The following is a 22,043-nucleotide window of genomic DNA, read 5'->3' as shown; positions in this document are numbered from 1 at the left end:
TTTTCCAGTCTAGTTGGCTTACAAAACAAATATGCTGTCCAAAAAGTTATCACTCAAGGCAAAATGTGTTAAGTGTCATAAGAAAGGTACAAAGTATTGATTTTTACAGGCTTTGACTTTACCTCTTCTTCTGTAACCAATTTTAAAATGTAGAAAAGACCAATCAAAAGTACTGTGAGAGTGTACAAGCGTGTGCATGTGCACAGAGAGGGCCACACAAGAGAGACAGACAAAGTCACTGTCTTCTTGGCTGAAGGCATCAACTGCCCGAGTGTAAAGATTAATGCCTATCTATTAGGATAACAAGAGGATAATAGGTATAAACGATGTTAAGGCAAGAAAGAGCTAAATTCAAATTACTGCCCAGCTCAGGAATAGAGACACAGACATACAGAATGGACATGCAGACATAGTGGAGAGGGGGGGCTTGACGGATGAACCGGGAGATTGGAATTGACATATATACACTACTACTCTGTGTAAAATAGATAGTTAGAGGGAACCTGCAGCATAGCCCAGGGCGCTCAGCTCGGAGCTCTGTGACGACCTAGATGGGTGAGATGGAGGTGGGTGGGAGGGAGATCCAAAGGGAGAGGACATATGTATACATATGGCTGATTCACTTCATTGCATAGCAGAAACCAGCACAACATTGTAAAGCAACTATACCCCAATAAAACAAACAAACAAACAAACTAATTACTTCCCTGCTGGCAATGTGAAGCTTGCAGGAATTCTGTGAAACCAGAGGCAGAATGGGAGTCTTCCTCATAAACAGTCTAAATCAGGTTACTTGGTGAAGACCTCCCCTCAAGAGGAGCTTTGTGATAATGAAGGCCAGTGGGGGACCTCTGTATTTTTACCATGTTGGCTACACACTTGATAGTTGTAGGCTGTCTAAATGAGACTGCCTTATGACTATAAAATCACAGCAGCACATTGGCACAATTTTGAGAGGAGATTACAGACAGGCCCCTAAAAGAGGAGTTCCCTACAGTGGACTCCAAATGAAGATAAAATTGGTGACATCTGAGAAATTCATTCCCTATGGCAATACCCAAATTGTACATGAGCTCTGCATGGATACATGTAATTTTCTTCTGAAGCCATCCTATGTTTGATTCTGTACATCATGCCAATTAACATTTATATCAAATTATTCTTTTTCATCTTGGAATATTCCTGTTACATTGGATGCTTAGGATAAGTCTCAGAAGCAGTATTAACTTTTTTCAGAGGAAATTTCAGGGAAGGAGAGGCAAAAAGTACTCAAAACAGAAGGAGGAGCAGAAACAACTGCATGGAGAATGATAAAAAGTTAGGCCTCTGTCCAGAGGAATTGCAATATTCCAAAAAGAGATCTTACTCCTTGGAAGGAAAGTTATAACCAACCTAGACAGCATATTAAAAAGCAGAGACATTACTTTGCCAACAAAGATCCGTCTAGTCAAGACTATGGTTTTTCCAGTGGTCATGTATGGATGTGAGAGTTGGATTGTGAAGAAAGCTGAACACCGAAGAATTGATGCTTTTGAACTGTGGTGTTTGAGAAGACTCTTGAGAGTCCCTTGGACTGCAAGGAGGTCCAACCAGTCCATCCTAAAGGAGATCAGTCCTGGGTGTTCATTGGAAGGACTGATGCTAAAGCTGAAACTCCAATACTTTGGCCACCTCATGGGAAGAGTTGACTTATTGGAAAAGACCCTGATGCTGGGAGGGATTGGGGGCAGGAGGAGAAGGGGACGACAGAGGATGAGATGGCTGGATGGCATCACCAACTCGATGGACATGAGTTTGAGTGAACTCCAGGAGTTGGTGATGGACAGGGAGGCCTGGCGTGCTGCGATTCATAGGGTCGCAAAGAATCGAACACGACTGAGCGACTGAACTGAACTGAAAAAGAGATCTCCACGCCCATGTTTGTTGCAGGATTATTCACAATAATTAAGACATAAAAACACTAAGTGCACAGGAAACCATATTCAATATACTTCGATAAGCCAAAATGTAAAAATACGAAAAATGTATATACATGTATAAATTTGCTGTACAGCAGATAGTCACACAAATTTGTAAATCAACTATACTTTAATAAATTTTAAAATAAAAGAGACTTCCCTGGTGGTCTAGTGGTTAGGATTTGGCGCTTTCACAGCTGTGGCCGGGGTTCAATCCGTAGTCAGGGAACTGAGATCCCACAAGGCGTGTGCCATGGCCAAAAAAGGCTAAAATAATAATAATAAAAGTAAAAAATAAAATAATGTGTCCATCAATGGATGGATAAAGAAATGGGCATATACATATATATACTCATATGTGTGTATGAATATTATTCAGCCAGGAGAAAGAAGGAAATCCTACCATTTGTCACAATGTGAATGGACCTTGAGGGCATTACGCTAGGTGAAATAAGTCAGACAAAGACAAATACTATATGATCTCACCCATACATTGCATTTTTAAAAAGCTGAATTCATAGAAACAGAGTAGAATGGTGAGTAGCAGGGGTGGGGTGGGGGAATTTAGATGTTAGTCAAAGGGTGCAAACTTGTAGAGAGAAGGTAAATGAGTCCTGGAGACCTAACACACAGCATTGCGATTATATTCAACAACACTCCACTATGTACCTTAAAGCTGCTGAGACCAGATCTTAAATGCTCTCACCACAAAAGGCGGTCATCATGTTTCAGTATATAGATGTATCAGATCAACACACTGTATAACTTAAACTTATACAATGTGTATGTCATTTTTTAAAAAGTCAGCCTGTGTAAAGGGAATAGGGCAAGCAGTGGAGATAAGCTAAGAAGGGTAGTTCGGGACAATGCTGTCCGACACTCACCAAAAGGTTTCTCATAAGAACACTGGAGAGTTTCTGAGTTCTCAACTTACCAACAGCATAACTATGAGCATGGAAACACTGAGCACTTTCCATAGGCCTGGCACTGTGCCAAGCACTTTGCATTTGTTATCTCACTTAACTCTCACAACAGCTCTGCAGCATGTGTTACTGCCCTCATTGTACACGGATGCACTGGAGGCACAGAAGTCAGTCACTAACTTCAGGCTACACAGTCAGAACCACGTCCACTGGTCCAGCCTCCCTAACCGGCACCCCATGCTCTTCTCCACTGTACCAGGCTGCCTCTTTGGCTTCCATCTGTTATCTTAGTTTCCCACACTGGCTGGTTTCTTCTGCTTCTAGGATATGAAGGACCGTCTGCTTTCTACAGAATTTCATACTCATTCCCCAACAGAGGCCATCCAATACAGTATAGGGTTGGTACTCAGCTGGCAAGATGATGGATTGAAAAAAAAATCCTCAAAGTTTAGGAAAGATGCTGGATGAAAACATCTCAAAAGTCTACCTACACACATGCCCCCAAATTGCCCCTGCCTTAAAGCCAGATCTGTCATTCTCAACACTCACCAGCAATGAGCCACACAGCTGTACAGGCCTAACAATTTGGGCAGGAAAACAGACAGGCAAAGAAAAAGAAGAATGTAGTCAAGCCCCAAGGAAAAAATGTTAACATCCGGAACCAATTCGCCCACGCAGGCTGGGGAACCGTTACACCCAGCTCTCCATAACACCCCCCAGCCCTCCCTATACACACACACACACACAGAGTCACTCTCTAGGCCATGGTTTACTATTTGCTCGCTCCCACGGCAGTCAAACTGTCCTGTGTCCATAGGAAGTGCCTTCTGTCGTACCTACCACCCAGTCAGAATATCACAGAGATGCCTTAAATCTCTGTAATGTCACAGTCTAATCTGGGTAATGCACGGTTGCAGCAGATGGGATCTAACGTTCCCAGGATTAATGTTGGTCATGCAACCAGTGTTCCGAACACTGAAGGAACTGAAGGAACACTGAACTGGCCAAGGCCTGGCTGATTCCAGATCCCTGAAGCATCTACATTTCTAAATGGACGCATCTCATGGATGAAATCCAGCAAATCACCCAAGACTGCAGCATTCATCTCATCCTCTGCCACACTCTATATTTCAAGAGTTTGGCTCCACATGGGTTCCTTGGGAAAGGAAATGGGCCCAGAGATCCATATGCTTCTGTTGCTGTGAGAGCATATCAAATCTCATCAATCACTGCCGGCCCAGAGCAAGGTGGGCAAAAGGAGAAAGTAAAGCTTGAAAACAGAGACTGACTTGACATCTTTCTCTTTTTAGCTTCTAAAAGCCATTTTTCTTTCACTGTGCACAATAGACAGGAATATGATAGACCTTACCATTAAAGGGCCAAGAAACACATTAATACTTAAGTCTACACACTGAAACTGGGGGTAGGGGTGGGGGATTCTTTTTCCTCCAAATCCCTGTTGGAGGCATCAGACTTCCTAAGAGAGAACGGTTACTCTGAGTGAAGGAGGGGGTGAGAAATGATGGAAAGACAGTGAACAGGTCAACCAAAAACCCTTGAAACCCACTGCTAAGTTTCCTGAAACTCACTGCTTGGATCATACCCACTTATAGTGCGTCAGAAGAGTAAAGGAGTTCTGGGTTGTAAACGTTTATCGGGATGAGAGACTTCTGCAAATAACTGATCCCATACGGAACTAGACTGCTCTAAATAGAGCTGTTACAAAATAAATGAATCAGAGCAGTCACTCAGAGGTTAAAGTTAAAGCCGTGACTCTGAGAGCGAGTGTACTTGCTGTGGGTCCTCAAGGCAGTTTCCTAATCTTTGGGCATTAGAAAGAAGCCACTGTGGAAATCAGAATCTCCTCCTTTGTAAATTCAATCCATGGCAAAGGGATTTCAGCTGTGATTGCTGAGTTTGAAAAAAAAATCAACAGCACTTAGAAATGCACGAATTGCTCGTCACTGCAACTGATACGTTTCTAAGCTGTTCCATTTTGAATCAATTACCAATAAGATTCCATCCATCCCATTGTGAATGGAGAAAGGAATGGGTAAAACAGAGCAGTTAAAGTTTCCCCTGAATTTCACTGCAGGAGGGGATTTAGGATGAGGAGGTTTTAGATAAAATTCAATATATAGCCACTGTATTTCAAACATTGAGATTTCTGTGCATTAAAGTCAAAGCAAGTCATGCTGAAAAGGCTGTATTTGTCCCATTCCAAAAATGGCTTATATGAGTTGAGTTTATGGCTTATAAACTCAACCCTGAATTGCTGTCACAGAGGCCTCTACAGCAGGTATGAAGAAGGCATCTTAGGGTTTGTTGTTGGTTGTTCAGTCACTAAGTCATGTCCAACTCTTTGCGACTCCGTGGACTGTAGCCCACCAGGCTCCTCTGTACATAGAATTTTCCAGGGAAGAATACTGGAGAGGGTTGCTGTTTCTTCCTCCAGGAATCTTCCTGACCCATGGATCAAACCCAAGTCTCCTGCATCACAGGTGGATTCTTTACCACTGAGTTACCAGGGAAGCCCACCTTCGGGCTAGAGGGACTTAAAACAGGAAAGGAAGATAGAGAACCAGAAACTATAAATGAGATCTCTCTTATTTACGATTTAACAATCACTTTAGGGGAACAGCACAGACAGCAAGCATAAGTTTCCATCTACAAAAGTACAAAGTTCTCTCTAAAGCACTGAAGAGTCATCCACAGTGGGGAGCAATACAGTCTAATGGTTAAGACTGATTCTGGAGCCATGTGGAGCTGTGTTTAAACTCTGGCCCAGCCAGCTAAAGTAACCTAGAGCTATGTGCCTGTGGGCAAGTTATTTTCCTCATCTGCGGGCTTCTCAGGTGGAGCTAGAGGTAAAGAACCCACCTGCCAATGCAGGAGACATAAGAGACACGGGTTCAATCCCTGGGTCAGGAAGATCTCCCGGAGGAGGGCATGGCAACCCACTCCAGTATTCCTGCATGGAGAATCCCATAGACAGAGGAGCCTGGTGGCCCACAGTCCATAGGGTCACACAGAGTCGGACACGACTGAATTGACTTAGCAGCATGCACGCATCCTCTTCTGTAAACAGGGAAACAATTAATTCCCTTGGAGGACTATACAGTGTATAGCGTGTATACAGTGAGAAGGTGAGTAAAACCATCAGCATGGTGACTGGTACAGGGTCCACTCTCTAGCCATGAAAGCTCTTAATAGCTAGCACTGTGGGCATGCTGAGATAAGATGATGCTTGTAAGATTGGAAGTATGGAAACATCTGATCAAATGTGGAGCAGAGAGTCTATTTTGAAGACCGAGACCTGCCTCCAGTCAGGGCAAAGCAGGTCCCTCCTCTGAATGGCCAGGAAGGACCTGAGTGCTGCTGGTGAAGGGCCCTAGCTCCTTGAAGGAGGGAGGCTTTGGGAGGGATCCTTTCTCTATTCCTCTTTCCCCAGGAATGCACCTTCTCCCACTGTGGTGGAGAATCAATATAAACAAAGTCTGAGGTGTAGCTATATTTTTTTAATAGTAAATGATCAAATCCAGACTTCTGTTTTCCAGAAGGAAGAAAACTGTGCAAAAGTGTGCAGCCAGATATGAGTTCTCACAGAATGGCTGCATTTTCTTCTGCTTCACTGGAAAAAGACTTCCCAGTGTCTTCTTTCCCAACAGTCAGCTTAGTTATAGGATTCCCTTTCATTTAGTCCCTTTACTCTCCCTCTCTCTCTTTAATTCAACCAAGCAGCACCTAAAAATCCTTCACAGCAGCCTCAGCTCACTGGTTAAACTGGCCATTCTGCCCAGAATCCTGGGGTCCATCAGAAGACAGGCTTTACAAACAAAGCCTTATGAAGATGAACATTATTTCCTATACAATAAAACCTGACCTTTGGGGGATTTCTGGGCTCCAAAAACTAACCAAAGAGAAACACACAGGAGTTATTCCACTTCCCTGCATCCAGAAAGGCCCCTCTGTCTGCTGCCAGAATGGAGTTCCTGAAGAGCTGGTAAAGCTGAGGCTCCCCAGCCATAGCCCCTGCCCAGACCCTCTTCCTAATGTTTGTCAGCTGGCTGATCCCCACCCTTGAAAGCCCTCTCTCCCTCCCTCCGGTGCTCACTCAGGTGCTGGCTTCCTGCCTCAGTGGAACCCTGAATAGCAATGGCTTTCAAAGTTCAGTTTGAGTTAAGGCATGCACACTTAAAATCCTGTCCTCTGTCTCCAACCATAGGCTATGTACACCAAGTGGGGATCCCACTTCAAGTCCCAAACATCCCATTTAAACCAAAAGATTGGGGGAGAGGGATACGGGCTATAGTAATTTACAATCTGCAACAGTTTCTTATGTAAACTAGTCACTAAGGTGAGTAATCACTATCAGTTCAATTGATAGGAATAATAGGCACCATGCTAAATTCTTTTTTCTTTAAATGTGCACTATCTCATTTAGTCCTCACAACCACCTTCTGATGAATACATTTCTTACTACTGATGCAGAAACTGGGGTTGATAGAGATTAAGTAATTTGCCCAAGTGTTGGAACTAGGGCTCAGACACAAGCTGTTTAACCCCAGAAACCTGAGCTTTTAACCATTCTACAATCCACCCATTGTAACAAATTGAAACGATAATACAAATAACTATCTCATTAGAGTGTTTTGGAAAATCTACATACATATATAATTGTTATATATAATTATTTGGAATATATATTGTTATATATCACATTACATTATTACTATAATATATAACAATATATATTTACACATATTACATTATACTGATAGTATATAATTATATAACAGCACAGTGGCTGGCACATAGTGTTCAATAAATTGGTTATCATTGCTCTTATTGCATTATCAGTATATTTTTATTATTTACTAAGTGTTTGCTCTGTGCCAGCCACCTGCACCAGGCTCTAGACATACAAAGCAATGAAGACAGCCCCACAGCAGTTTATAGGGCAACAGTGAGAGAGGATGACCAGTAAATCTAAAATTCCATAACAAAAGAAATTCTGCACAGGGGCTAGAGCAGCAGAGAACAGGGCAGCAACTGAGGCGGGGAGCTGTCACTGGGGTTCCAACTGTAGAAGTCTATAAGGAAATAAAGTCCCACAAGATAGAAACATGAGATACCCTCCTCAGTGTGTCCTGGGCCCAGTCTTTTCGTCTGACCCTGCCCTCAAGTTCAGAAGCTATGAATAGAGGTCTTGAATGCTAAGCTGTCTTCTGATCTATCTTGTTGACAAGCGTTTTGCCTGTTACTAAGTCATCCTTTTAGCATTCTCACATCTCTGCCAGATCAAGATCTCGGCTTAGCAGACTGGACATGGAAAATAGTTCCTAGTGCTTTCTATCAGGCTCAGATAGAAATGAGGGGCAACTGATTCTGGGGGGTGGAGCCAGGTGGGAGGGTGGTCCACCAACTCAGTTTACCAGTGCTTAAGTTGCTTTCCTCAGTCTTCATTTTTTTCAAATCCATAGAATTTTTCCAGCTATTTCTGAGAATGGCAGAAAAAATGTTAGAAGCAAAAATAACTTGTATTTCTTTTAAATTCAGTAATGCCATAGAACTCTTTTGGCAGGAGAGCCCTGGGCGTTCGCACAAGCAACAATAGGTTATATCAAACACAAAGACTAGAAATCACTGATCCGGGACATCTGAACATGTGATATTAATCTAAAAACTTTTCAAGAGCTTTATGGAAGCTCTTAATTCTAGCTACAAAAAAAATTTTTTTTTTTTGGTCTTATGTTGCTATTACTGTTACTTTCTACAACTGCAATAAAACTTCCCTCATTCCAACAAAGTAAAGGATGTCAGTTCAGTTCAGTTCAGTCGCTCAGTCGTGTCCGACTCTGCGACCCCATGAATTGCAGCTCGCCAGGCCTCCCTGTCCATCACCAACTCCCAGATGAGTCAAATGATAGCTAAGTTGTATTAGGAGGAAAAAATAAAAATTATTTTTTAAGTTAACAGGATTACAGAATCTTATAGCTAAAGGGGCCTCAGGTGTTATTTAAGCCTCTCTCGTATTTCATGAACCAGGAACCAAGGCCTCATCAGTGGCTACGAACCAACTTTAAAACTTTTTTTTTCACCATTTATATGTCTGCCTTTAAAACCAATATCCTCGGTTCCAACATTAATAACAAAGCTTGCACTAGAATCTAGTCTAATTTAAGTTAGTGTAGCCCACTTCCTATCTTAATACATGGATATAATCTAGAATACAAGGGCTTGTGTCCAATGTAGTGTAGTGAAGACTCAAAGATAACCATGTAAGCAATTAAAGTTTCTGAAATGTTTCACAATTCAGTATTCCTCTGCAAGCTTGCGTATACAATTAATTTTCTAACTAAGCCCTTTCTTTTCATATACAGTGCATAGATATATATACACGGAGCCCTTCTCCAGTTTTGCTGCAAAGAAATCAAAGTATTAGGCAACTGAATTAAGAAAGATTTGTCATATCCAGGGAGAGCACTGCTGCATTCACAACCACTTACGGCCCAAATGCGTGCCCCTCCCCACTGTGAAAAGCGAGTATTTTTCAGTAGCAAGAATGGGAGGCCTGAAACAGCCAAGTCACCTATCCACTAGGCTACAATTCTGGGCCCTGGGACCTGGTGTGATTGACGCTTGGGAACCAGGATGCCTCGAGGCGGGACTTCCCTCGCAGCGAACGCTCAGCTCTTGAAGGGAGGCCATCTGGCTGGCTTCTTGCAGAATATAGTCATTTCTCAATCTACTTAGTAAAGCTGAGTGATTTCTTTGCTTTTCTGAGAAACGCATTACTTCATTGTTTCAAATCTCCAAGAACAGCATGAAGAACAATTGCCTGCTGTCCCTTTGTCTCGGTGGGCAACGCGGGCTTCCTGAAAAGAAGTATCTCTGGGTTATGAGTCCCACGCATCCGGGAATCATCTGCGTTTCGAACCGACAAAATGACTTTCCTTTTTAACGGGCTGGCTATGATAGTGACTGACCCTAGAAATCACCCATTTGGAAATGGTTAGGGATTTTAAAACTCTACGAGCCGAGGGCTTCTTGGTTTCTAATTGCTGATGTTTGAAGTGCGTTTGATTCCCCGAAAATGTGTTTAGCCTGATGAAAGCAAAAGCTCAAACTCCCCCAGGGCGCGAGGTGTAAGATCCTTGGATCCAGTTTGATTTAAAGTTGGGTTGGGGTTCCCCGCCACCACCGCCTCCGAATTTTCTTTGGGAGGGGGGACGGGAATCTTCCATCAAAGCCCTCCTGATTACCCCCACTGTCCCTGCATTTCTCCAGGATGTAAGTAGAGCTGAGAAATGCACCCACCATCCCTCAGTATGCCGGCCCTGGTTTCAAAGGCCCCGCGGCAACTGCGGGCCCACGGATCGGCCAGGCCCAGCCTCGAGAGCCGGAGCAGGGAACCCCGGACCGCGCGCCGCGAGGCTCGGCCGCCGCTCCCTCGCCGAGACGGCCGACACCCGGGCAAGTAACGAGGGGCGGAGGGCCGGCAGCCGCGACAGCGGCCCAATTCGCCGACTCGTGACAGTCACCCGAGGGGCCCTGGTTTCCCAGGGATGGTTTCACATTAAGAGATGCAATCCCAATGCCTTCCTCAATGAAACGTCATCTGAATTTTTTTTTTTTTTAAGGGGGTAAAAATGAGCGACCGAGGTGTGTGTAGGAGGTTGGAGTAAGGGAAAAGGATGTCGGGGTGCGGGGAGATGACGGGAAAGGGGAAAGTTAAGGGGACCTAACTGCTTTCCAAACCCCGGTCTGGAGATTTTGACATTACGCTCTGGGCTGTGGGATAGCAAAATAAAGTCAGGGGGTGTTCGGGGTCAGAATTTTGGTTCACCTGGTGGAGAACTAGGCACTGAACTCTAATGATCCAGCTAGGTGTATAATGAAGATCTTGTAAGAGGAACTCTACTGTTATCTGTAGCGTTTTGGTTTTTAAAAGAAGGCTATATTAGGAGATTACTCCTGCAATCCACAATTAGGGGGTTGATGGTTTGTTCTTGCAATCCTCTAAAGTGTGTGACAACTGGGAAATAGCTCAGCAAATATACTGCAGACAATATAAAGACAAGATTTAAATACATTTCCTATATTCTTAAATTATTTCCCTCAAATCACAGTGTTTCTCTCATGATTTTTATTAACCATCATTATTATCCAGACTTCTCTTAGTGGTTCCCTTAAGTCTCCTCTTGGGAGAAGATGAAATTACTCTTCGGAATACAAGGCAGCCTCTGTCCATCCAAAAGGAAGATGGCATTATTCACAAAATAAAGAAAAATTTAGACATTAGAAAAATTTCCACTCTCCTTGTTCTTTTCAATTACACCTGCACAGTCTCATTTTCTGGTGTTTTCTTTTAGCCTTTAGTCAAAATCAATTAATTTGAAAGTTAAATAAAAATTCCAGTAACTGTAAGTTTCAGGTCCAGGATACTCTTGAATTGTCAAAGGATATCTAGATATGACAAAATCTCTGGCCCCCCAGATTTTAGATATTCCCAGTTTGTTAAACTGGCTCCAAACAGGAAAAAAAAAGCAGTTTCTTTTCTCTGAAATTTTATCTATGACCTATTCAGAACTTGATGTTAATGCATAAATTTGTATATAAACACATGCAAATTTTACAGAATAAAAAGTAGTGATTTCAGGGCCTATTTTCACTTCTGGCATCAAAAACTCATCATCAGTTTGTAGTCAGTAAAAATGTCCTGCCCTGCCTCAAAGTGAAGCCATTAATGGCAGGGAATAAATGTTGATTTGTTGTCACCAGTTGCAATTCCCCACCTCTTTCCATTTCACCTCCGGTCCTCCCTACTGAGTCTCATTTTCCACCCTGACACTTAGAACAAGGGCCTCACTTAAATTAACTAATGATTATCCATGCCCGGAGAAGTGTAAACAGACCTTAATTTCTAAATTTGCTAATTGCTCTAACCAGTGTAGACCCCTGAGTATCTCAGTCATGCACATATAAAATTCAAAGCTCACTAGAAACCAGAAAAGGCAAAGCAAAAATAAATCACCTGGATGAGAGGAAGAAGGGAGAAAGATTCCACGTTCCATCAGCTCCCTACTTTTCTCTGTGAAAAAATATCCCCAAAAGTTAAAACTTAAAAAGCCACTCAAATATTCTCCCCTTGCTTAACTACTTTGTCTTTTGGGAGTAAGAAAGCAATAACCAGTTACACCCTTGAACAATCATTGGACAGATTTCTGCATTTCCAGAAAGGAAAGTGAAATGCCAATCTGTTCTTTATCCCTGTGGAATTTGCACAGTTCAGCCTGGCTTACAAAAAAAAAAAAAAAAACCTACCATCACCTAGAGAAGAAACTTTCAGATTTAAGAAGTAATCATTTTTCTCCTGGGGTATGAGAAATAAACTTCTGTTAGAGTCCATAACCAGGATCTCAAAAAAAGTGCTCTCATCTTACTAATATTATAATTTTGGCAATACAGAAAAGGATTGTGACAGACCTGGAATATTTCATTCTTTAATGCTAGCAATGCCCTTAGAGAGGCTTGGATGAACAAAATGTTTCGGTCTTCTGAGCCAAAATGTATTTGTCCCTCCCTCTTTGTGGCCCAAAATGAAGGATTCATGATGAGGGACTTGCTTCCATTAAACTTGTCCACACAAAGGAAATTATACAAATAAATCGGGGTACACAAACCACCAATACCCAATCATTTCAGTTTTAGCTCCCAGGTTAAGCATTTCATACCATTTTTGGCTTGCTCCTCACGTGCCAGGTATATTAATTAAATATGCTAATCTAATTTTCTTTAATAATTAAAAGATGTTCAAGACACCATTTGAAGTAATGGGGAAACGCACAGGAAATGGCAGCCGATATGCAGATATATATCAATATAATTTAGATCCAAATTCCACTGTAAGAAATTTAATTCCCCTTTCCCCCTGCATGAACGTCACCTCGTGAACTTTTCTTTCTGGGAGTTTTTGCGTATAAAATCAGGAAACCCAAAGGCGCTAGTTCTGAATCCAAATAAAGTGTTCTATAAGAAACAGCGTTGGGTGGGGCGTGGAAGACGCGAATTTAGAATCGCTGCGCACCTAGGCTGTAAGCTGATCTGTCTAGGAAAGCCTTCACCGCCCATTAGGCTTGCGCTCTTCGGACCGGTCTCCGAGAAGCAGAAGCCAGCCGGGCAAGGGGCTGCCCTGCACCGAGTAGCCATGAAGCCAAAACACCGCCCCGCCCCACCCCATCTCCCGCGCGCGCGCCTTCCACACGCTTTACACCCGTTTCTGAAACCTCCCTCACCTGCAAGTGGAGGTGGCGGGATACAAGGGGGCGACCTGCGGAGGTGCAAACCACAGCCCAATCCACTTTCCTTCCACCACAGTCCAAACTCTGGGCATCAGGATTTCCTCCATTCTCTGTCCTCCCCACTGCCCTCGAGCACTTTGCTCGATTCATGGGATAAAACGCGTTAGAATAATCTCCTTCCGAGTGCCTTCCGTCTTGCCATCACGCCAGGACTGGAGTTTTACGCAGAACGTCTCCATTCCCTTCCCCACCTCTCTGGGGACACTGCGGTGCGCTCTCCCAGACCGTGCAAAAAAAAAGGCATTTGGCAGTCAGGCCCCAGCAAACCACCATCCTAACCCGGCCTACAACGAATTCAGACCTTGCCTACCCCTTCACTCCCTTTCGGATTCGTGACACAATGTCATTACCAAAGAGGCAGCCACAGTGGAAGACTGTTTTGACCTGACACCCAGGTCACGTTCAGAAGGCCCCACACTTGGCTTCTTTGCAGGGCGCAGAGCCGGCACCTCTAGGCCTGCACGGGCGTCGGGACGCACGCACCACCAAGGAACCGAAGTTCTTCCGGAAAAAGACCTTTAAGCGTCTTGCGCCGCGCGCCTCCTACCCTAACACTAGGGTCCAAGCCGCGGCCTGCGCCCTGGCTGGTGCTTGCCTTGCACAAGTATATTCTCCCCCACAGTCTCAAACGCATCGCTTTTCCTCTTTACTTAAACATAAGTGAAGAATCATTTCCTCTGTTTTGACCCTTGTGTTTCCATATTGCGGAGAGGGGGAGTCGGTTAGAGATGTGAGGACAGGATTAAAATCTTGGAGTTCTACTCTGAGCGAACAAACCATAAACTGGCAGATTAATCCCCGTGACAAGTTAATTTTGATCATTCGAAGGAAGCAAGGGCCCTGGGAACCGCGAGGGCTTTTTCTTGTCTTATTCTACTACAGGTTGCGCAGCCGGCCGCCTGGGACAACGCGAGCGCCTGACGTGAGTGCACGTGTGCGTGCGGATCTCCCTGGCGTTATTGGGTGTGCCTGCTTTGTGTGCCCACCCGCGTGCGTCGCCACCTCCTTAGGCCGCCGCCGAACGCCTTGGCTGCAGAGGCTCAGGCCTACGGACTTCGGAAGGGGAAATCCCTTCGCAGAAGGTTTAAATTATTTTTCTCCGCGGGAGATCGGGCTTCGGTCGCACTGGGCTGTGGATTTGGGCGGGAAAGGCCCAAACCGGAGCTGGGGAAGCCGGGTGGAGCAGAGGCTGCGGTCCGAACGCAGATGGCGCCGCCGCGTGCCCGAAATATACTTCCAAGGCCGCAGCCGCCGGAGCAGCTGTTCCCGGCGATCGTGGCTCGAAAGTTTCCTCCGTTGCTGCTGTGTGAGAGGCGGGGGGCAAGCCAACCCGAGAGCCAGGCTTTTCGGAGACGGGTTTTGAGACCCTCCGCAGCCCGCAGAGGCTGTTTCCTGGCGGCTTCTCCGAAAGACTAGAGTGCTGGCCTGGGTGTGAAAATGAGGGTACCTCGCAGGCCCTCCTCCAGGGCCCTGAGGGCCTCAGGGTCTGGGGGAGGCGGGGAACCACCAGGCTTGGTGGAAAATTTTGAAATACATACTGTGTGTCCTCTGATGTGTGAAGACCTACAGCGAGCAGGCCGGGCCGGTCCCCTGCTGCTGCAGGTTGGCGCCCCAGGCTGCGGGCGCGCTCGGCGCCAACTAAAGCCAGCTCTGTCCGGACGCCGAAAGAAAAACGGGCTGTGAAAAAGCAAAAGCCACGTCTTTGAGAAAAATAAATAAATAAATAAAAGCTGAGCATTAAAATCGGACCCCTAAGTTACCTGTAGATCCCGGGATTTTGAGGGAGGGCTGAAAACGATGGTACGGGTCAGAGAGGGGTATGGTGAGAATGATAAACAGAGAATGATAAATACAGCTGATCTAAGGCGGATGGCCAGTGTACGTATGCATGTTTGTTTAATCCCCCAGGCCCTTGGTAATATTCTTGTCGTGGTGGGATTTTTTCCCGTTCCTGATTTCTCATCGGCCTAGGGCAGCTGAGCCCCACAGTGAGTCCAGCCCCTCTTGTGCTAATTGGGAGAAGAAAGTTTAAAGACAGTGGCAAGGCCCAGCCGGGCAGAGACACTGCCCTGGGCATGATGGGAGTCCCTGCGCCCCCTTTCCCGCCTCCATCATACACACATCTTTACATGTGGCCCTGCCTTTGTATTGTTAGCGGCCTGTATTAGAGACAAAAAGAAAGGTCTAAAAGGAACCCCAAGCCCTCCAGTGTTACCCTCCAGGCTCAAAGCCCAAAGCTCTGCCTCCTCCACTCCCCTGACTGCAAAGCCTCCACATCAGAGCGCACTTTGAATGAAAGATCTGTTTTTCATTCTACATCCTGTTTGTCCTGGTCCTAAGAGTTTTGGCCACTGCAGGGACCTTGGAGATTCCCCTGGTCTACCACCGAACGAGGCTCAGCAGGATGCAGCCCGGCTCTGAAGAAGGCGCCTCCAGTGCTCTTGGCTTCCAGCTATTTCCTCCTCCTGGACCTTTGCCCCACAAACATATTTCGTTTTCTCTAACCCAAAGGCCCTTTAAAAAAAAAAAAAAGTTATAAAGGTAATGGGAACTCATTACCTCAACTCTCTGTCAGGTAAAGTTCTCTATTAGGTCCTCAACCCCTACCCCCATCCTGGAGGATTGAGGAAACAGCATTCTGGACACCAGGTCCTCCTGTTCACATCCCTGAACTGGTCTCTCCTTGTTCCAAATCTTCATTTTTCTCTCCTCATTATTTTCTGAGAAGAACTTCAGAAAGAAAACTGCCAGCTGAGTCCCCTATTATGATCCGAGTGTTGATCCTTTTGGACACGCGACCCTACACCAGCTCCCTATGACCTGTATCCCCTCTCCCAGAGAAAAGTACCGGAGGACAGGACAGAGCGTCTGCATACTCAGTTAAGTAACTTCTCCCTTTTCCACCATCGCAAAAATAAAATAAAATAACCTCCCCAATTATGAGCTGTCCTAAGACCTGCAAGAACTTCCACTAAACTGTGTGAAGGCCCAAAGGAGATTTTGACAACAAATAAGTGCGGTGAGGAAATAGGGTCTGTCCAGAGATGGGAAACACACATTAGCCACGCGTTCCTTTCTGGATTGCCCACACAGGGGTCCGCGTGGACAGGCACCCGCATCCAAATACAGGGAAAGGCTTGAGCGGATGAAATAAATCTCCTTTTAATTTTCTTTTCATCGACTAATAAAAATAATTCCCCAGCACTAAACCCAAATACCGTAACCGGCCGCAAGAACACGGAGAATTCATAAAACTCTGTCTCTGCAGGTCACCCGCTAATCGCGTTATTATTAGCCTCGGGAGCATGGAAATTGAACTGTCACTGCCGAAAGAGAAAATGTAAGCGACAGCTGTCTCTCCTTGGATCGGCCAGTTTTCCAGCCCCCAAGCTCCTTCCTGGGCCTCAAGTTGAGTCCCCAAGCTCATGGGCCTGCGGCCGCCCCTCATCTCTTTACGATCCGCCGCCCCCTTCCGACTTGCCGGCGCTCTGACCCAAATCTACTCCCCAGCCCTAGCTGGTCAGCAGGAGCATCTCCCGAAAAGTTTTACAAATCCTGGCTGGAAAGTTTCTGAAGCGCTAAACCAAGCAGTGAGCGTAGCCTGAGTGTGTGTGTTTGTGTGTGTGTGCGCGCGCGCGCGCGCGCAAAATTCTTCCGACAACAGCTGTTCCCCCGGACTGTTTTGCACAGTTGAAATCTTGGCACTTAATACAAAACGTTAAGTTGTTCCCCGCCCCTTCTAAGATTCTGTTAAAATATTGACACCGACATCCGCCCGGTGTTTTACATTTTATGTGCATATAACTGTGCATAGAATGCGTACAAATTCAACACGATACTGCACCGTTCCCCACAAATACGCAAAGACATGGGCTCTGAAGAGTGGTCCCGGACGCAGCGTAAGGGGGCTAACACCCATTCCTCTTTCCACAAATGCGGACGAAGTAGAAATATAATTGTGCTCCCTCGTCGAAGGGAGTAGGAGAAACACAACAACTTGAGTCCCAGAAAAGTTGGTGGGGGAAGGGAAAGGACCGAGGTTGCAGGCTAAACGGGACAAACGGCAATTTCCACAGGGGTGTTGGACGGAGAATTCCGTGCCAGTCCTCGGAGCTCTCAGAAGCGAATCCCAGCTCCTCTGCGATCGGGCCGTTGCCTTCGATCCTCGCCCCTCTTAACCCCAGGGGCCTGCAGCCCTCTCAGCGGCGGACACGGAGAACACTGCATTCTGCTCCCAAAAAGAGAAGGGGATGCGAGCAAGTAGGCCTTCTGGCTTGAGGTTGGCGACGAAACTGCAAGGCTCAGGCCAGTTCCCCCAAATTGGTTCCAGCGAATTAGGGGAAACCTCAAGGCATTGCGCAAAGAAAAAGAAACCGGCGTTGGAATAAGACGGCGTCACGGTCAGGGCCTTCCTACTCGCCACTCTCCCCGCCGGCTCGCCTCCCCGCGTCCCCCCTCCGCCCGCCTCCCGCGTTCCGGCTCCACGCACTCACCCGGGTTAGGCTCCAGGCCGTGCGCACCCGCGTCCTCCGCGTCTCCGAGTGGGCCCGCGGGGCTCAGCGCCTCCATGGACAGGTCCAGCCCCTTCTCCTCCCAGTCTCGCAGCTTCCGCTTTTTATTTGAGCCGATCAAGGCTTCAACGGAGAAGGCATGTGCTCGAGAGCTCAGGGCGACTGCAGATCTTCTCCTTTCACTCATCTTAGCCGCCCGCACCCCGGCTCCCGCTCGCCCCCACTGTAGAGGGAGCAGCCCGAGCCCTCACGCTCCGAGCGCCCACCGGGCCGGGCCCGGGAGAGGCGGCGGCGAGGCGGCCAAGACTGAGGCAGCGGCTCCGCGGGTCCTGGGCACCCTCCCCCTGCGCCCTGCACGGCCGGCTAGGACCGACGTCCTTGGCTGCCCCAGCCGCTAGGAACGTGCGCCCGGAGCGCCACCCGCTCGCTGCATGAGCGCCCGAGTCCTGCTTCCCACCCACCCGGGCAGGCGCTCACAGGCGGTGTAGACTGGACTTCATCATTTTTTTATTCTCTCTCCCTCCTCCCTCTCCCTTTCTCTCCTCCCTCTCCCTCTTCCTCTCTTGGTCTTCCCGTCCTTGCTCTGATCCAAACTTCTGGGAAACTTTTTTTTCTAAATTCCTCCCTTCCCGAGGAGCTGGGGGCAGGCGGTGCGCTCCTGTCCGAGGGGCGAGGGAGAGGGAGGGGGGAGGAAGAGAAAGACTGAGGGGGAAAAAAAAGCCAGCCCCCGACCAATGGCGAAGAGGGAACTGGAGAAACCCTGAGAACGCGGGCCAATGAAAAGGGGGGAGAGACTGAGGCTCGCGCCAAGGCTCCGCGCTGGCTGTCCCCGGGATGCTCCTGGGCCGACTTTAACTCCTGGCTTCCCGGTCCCCCACGGTTCCTCGTAGTGGGGGGCGGGGGTGAAAGTCGAGGTCAGATCTGTGCCGTTACAAACTCCTGCAAGTCCCAAATTCATACCTTTTCCTTTCAAATCTGCTAGGTCTCATAGTCGCTGCAAGCGTAGGGTCATTTTAAATGCGGAGCTGGAACTGAGGGGCTCCGACAAAACGTCAACCTGTCCAAATACACCAGAAAACGATTCCAATAAAATCGCGCTTGCCCCCCAGATGCTTTCAGATCTGCTAGTTCCCTCGCTTCATAGGTTCCTAAGCAACTCTGATTATGGCAAAACGAAAGAAACAAACAAGAAAGCCTCGTTACTACCCAAGGTCTTGTAATTGGAAACAAAAAGATCGCTGCCTCCTTCCAGCTCTACCTGGTAGAGAAGGTGACGTAGGCGCCCTCAAAGCGAGAGGCCGGCGTAGGGGCACCCGGCTTACCAAGCGCTCGGCAGGCGGATCCTGACTGTGCCCCCGCACGCAGCAAATGCTGTCCTTCCGTTCGGCGTGGATGCTAAACCGAGCTTCGCCTGCTCGGGGCGCTGGCTCTGGAGAACCCGCCGAGAGGGGCTGGCCGAGGGCAGACGGGAACTTTGACAGCGCAAACGAAGCTTTTTCAAAATTCCCTTCAAACCCGATCACCTCGGGAGCCCGGCTCTCCCCGCCCCACTGATCCTCCCCATCGTAAAAAAAAAAAAAAAAAAAAAATCTTTCAGGACAGCGTGGTTGTCGGGATTTCTAAGGGAGTTAAATCCAATACTTTGGGCCATCCTGATTTCACACACTCCCTCCCAGGTTACGCTACTGGTCTCGGGCCGCTGGAGACCCTGAGCGCACGCAATGCAGCGCAGAGTGAGTTTAGAGGGGCCAAAAAGTTTATCCTGCCAAGCTGGCAAAAGTCTCGGATTTCGCGGAGGACGGCCCAGGCCACGATCCGATCGTCCCAGCGCTCTGGTCCAGAGCTTCTATCCCAGCGCAAGAAAGAGGCAGGAAAGAGCCGGCTCCCGGATGCGAAGGGCAGACCGAGAGGCCCCAGCAGAAAAGTCATGCCGACACCCAGGCTCTGAGCAGAGTCTGAACCGTAAAGCCTAGGGCAGAGGAGCCCACGCTGTTCCACAGCAGCGCCCCCAACCCTCCCCAAGAACGAGCGCTTATCGGTCCTTCCACCTTTGGGGAGAGAAGGGAGGGCCTGATGGACCTTTGAAAAGCCACGTTCCCCTACTGACCACGGAAGAGCCAGGAAATCTAGTTCTTGCTATTACAGTTGGATGTGCTCTGGTTCTGGAGGCAACAATGTATGTCCTGAATGTACCTTGGGCCTCTCTGAGAGGAGAGAGAAAAAGGCCAGCTTTGGAGCCCCCTCCAATGGGCCTCCAGCATGGAGAAGATGAAGCTATCCCGTTCAGCCAATGCAGAAAGAATAATGGAAAAGCCACCGGATAAGGATGATTCAGCTAGGCTTGGCCTCCTCGGCATTCCAGGAGCCTGCGTCTCAGGCTTGGGGGTCCCTGAGCAGCACTCCAAACCCTGGGATCCAGCACTCAGCCCTTCAGCGTCTCCCACCTCACTGCCAGGCAAAAACCAGGGTGACCAGGTGCAGGGTCTCCTACCTCAGTTCACCACTCAGGGTTGCTTTTAGGTGACCTTGCCAAAAGAGACCACTGCCCAGGCTTCCACCATTTCCAGGGGTTGGACAGAAGGTAGGCCAGGAACCCGCAGTTACCTTCCCCCTACAGCTCAGACCTCTCTGTTGGCTCCCAATTCTGATATAACCACCCTTGGCCAGCACCTGCCAGGATCAGTCCCGATGGAGTAGCAATGGGGCAGACCTCTATTCCTTCCCAGCATTTTCCTCCTCCCCTGCCCCCTGTATGTTCCATCTCCCTCTGGTAGCCTCTTGCCTGCCTTTTTCTCACAGATCTCGAAACCCAATGTGAACAGCAGACAGCGAGGCCCCAGCAGGTCTTTAGGGTTCAGACCCTGCTCAGAGCCTGGGTGTTGCACCATAGGCCTCACACCCACTCCAAGGTCATGAAAGTTTCTCAAAAAGAGGGCATTTTCGTTACCCACCACCTAGATGCAGATCTAGAAGGCCTGAACAATGTAAATGTCCATACACACATGTCCAAGAGTTGTACACAGAAAAATGAGATGTACTTTCAACATCCTGCATTTGCACCCCTCGCCAGAGCATATAATCTACACAAAGTTTTCAAAGGAGCTCCTATACCCTTCCTTCAGGTTGCACATACCTTGTCTCACCCCCATCCCCCATACACATGTATCCCAGAGTTGTGGGTTAGGCCATTAAAACAAATTGGATGGTAACAAAGCCACACTCGTTTAGAACAGCCATGAAAATAGGACTTTTCCTCTGGGTAAAAGGGAGGGGCAGGGAAATTTTCTTTCTGTGAATTCGGGGATCAATTTTAAGTTTTTCCCAGGGGCATGCACTTGGTGTGTGATCTTGTGCTGACAGGGCAGAAGGTCTGGAGAAAGATTCAGCAGGAGGGCTATGCAACTAGAGAGAAGAAGAAAAACAGAGTTAGGGGGTATTAAATGTAATTATCTGGGAATATGGTCTGCATTTTCCTTCTACTCGCTACATCAAGGGGCTTTCAAAATCCCTCTTGTTATCTCAATTTCTCTCTTCTTTAACCTTTAGGAATGAGAGTGGGGTCTCCAATATTTGACTCTAATTCCTAAGGCACTCCCCAGGTTTCCCCAACATAGGCTCCACCCTTGGGCCCTGTTTCACCCTTGGGTGAAATCTACAGGTGGTAAGTCCAGTTCAGGTCTATTTCGGGCCTAAGGATGATTGACAAGGACCAAGCTGGAAGCCCTACTCTACCCACTGCAGGGTACCCAAAAGGATGAGAAAGTTGTTGAGCACCTGAGATGTCAGAGGGGCAGGGGAGAGGGAAGAGCCGCTCAAGGACCCCCATCGCATAAGGACAGTGGACGTTCAGGCCTAGCCTTGACAGGAGGAAAGTCAAGCCACGAGAAGGGCAGCTTAGTGCCTGCTCACCTAAAACCGACTGCGTCCAGGTAACTTGATTTTCCAAAGGAACATCAGAATTCTGCAAGATAGGAACAAAAATACAAGAAATGGAACCCTACATCCTCCACATGTTTTGTCCTTTCCTTCTGTTTCTCCACACTAAATACCTCTAAACACCACCACTGTGAAAAGCCATAATACTAAGGTGATCCACCAAATGCTGTGGCTTTGCAGTTTTGAGGAACGAACTAAAAACAAAAATTTTTAAACAAAAACTTCAAATCGGTCTATAAGGCAATTGTGGGATTCGAGGAAACCATTAGAGGACTTCAAGGCAGGTGGAGCCTAGCAACCAGGTCCCATTCAGTTCTAAGCTATAGGACCTTAGGCACATGGATGAATGCC

At 47.3% G+C, this 22,043-nt stretch overlaps 1 protein-coding gene across 3 annotated transcripts in view; it reads right to left on the bottom strand.

Annotated features, from left to right (window-relative positions):
- The window catches only part of TBX15 (T-box transcription factor 15), a 125,810-nt gene extending 106,584 nt beyond the window's left edge, over nt 1–19,226 (bottom strand). The window contains exons 1-2 of one of the 3 annotated variants that reach the window (XM_061409613.1): nt 19,079–19,163; nt 17,739–18,813 (exon numbers count right to left, since the gene is read on the bottom strand). In XM_061409613.1, the coding sequence (XP_061265597.1) occupies nt 17,739–17,943 (205 nt within the window). In that variant the 5' untranslated portion in view covers nt 17,944–18,813; nt 19,079–19,163. Of the gene's footprint in view, nt 1–17,738; nt 19,033–19,078 lie in introns of those variants that run through there. The other 2 variants (XM_061409642.1, XM_061409621.1) reach the window with 2 other exon arrangements.
- Nucleotides 19,227–22,043: the final 2,817 nt, after the last annotated feature.

Source organism: Bos javanicus, chromosome 3 (genome assembly GCF_032452875.1).
Source record: "Bos javanicus breed banteng chromosome 3, ARS-OSU_banteng_1.0, whole genome shotgun sequence".
In the NCBI taxonomy this organism is placed as follows: domain Eukaryota; kingdom Metazoa; phylum Chordata; class Mammalia; order Artiodactyla; family Bovidae; genus Bos; species Bos javanicus.
This window is presented reverse-complemented; position numbering and strand designations above follow the sequence as displayed.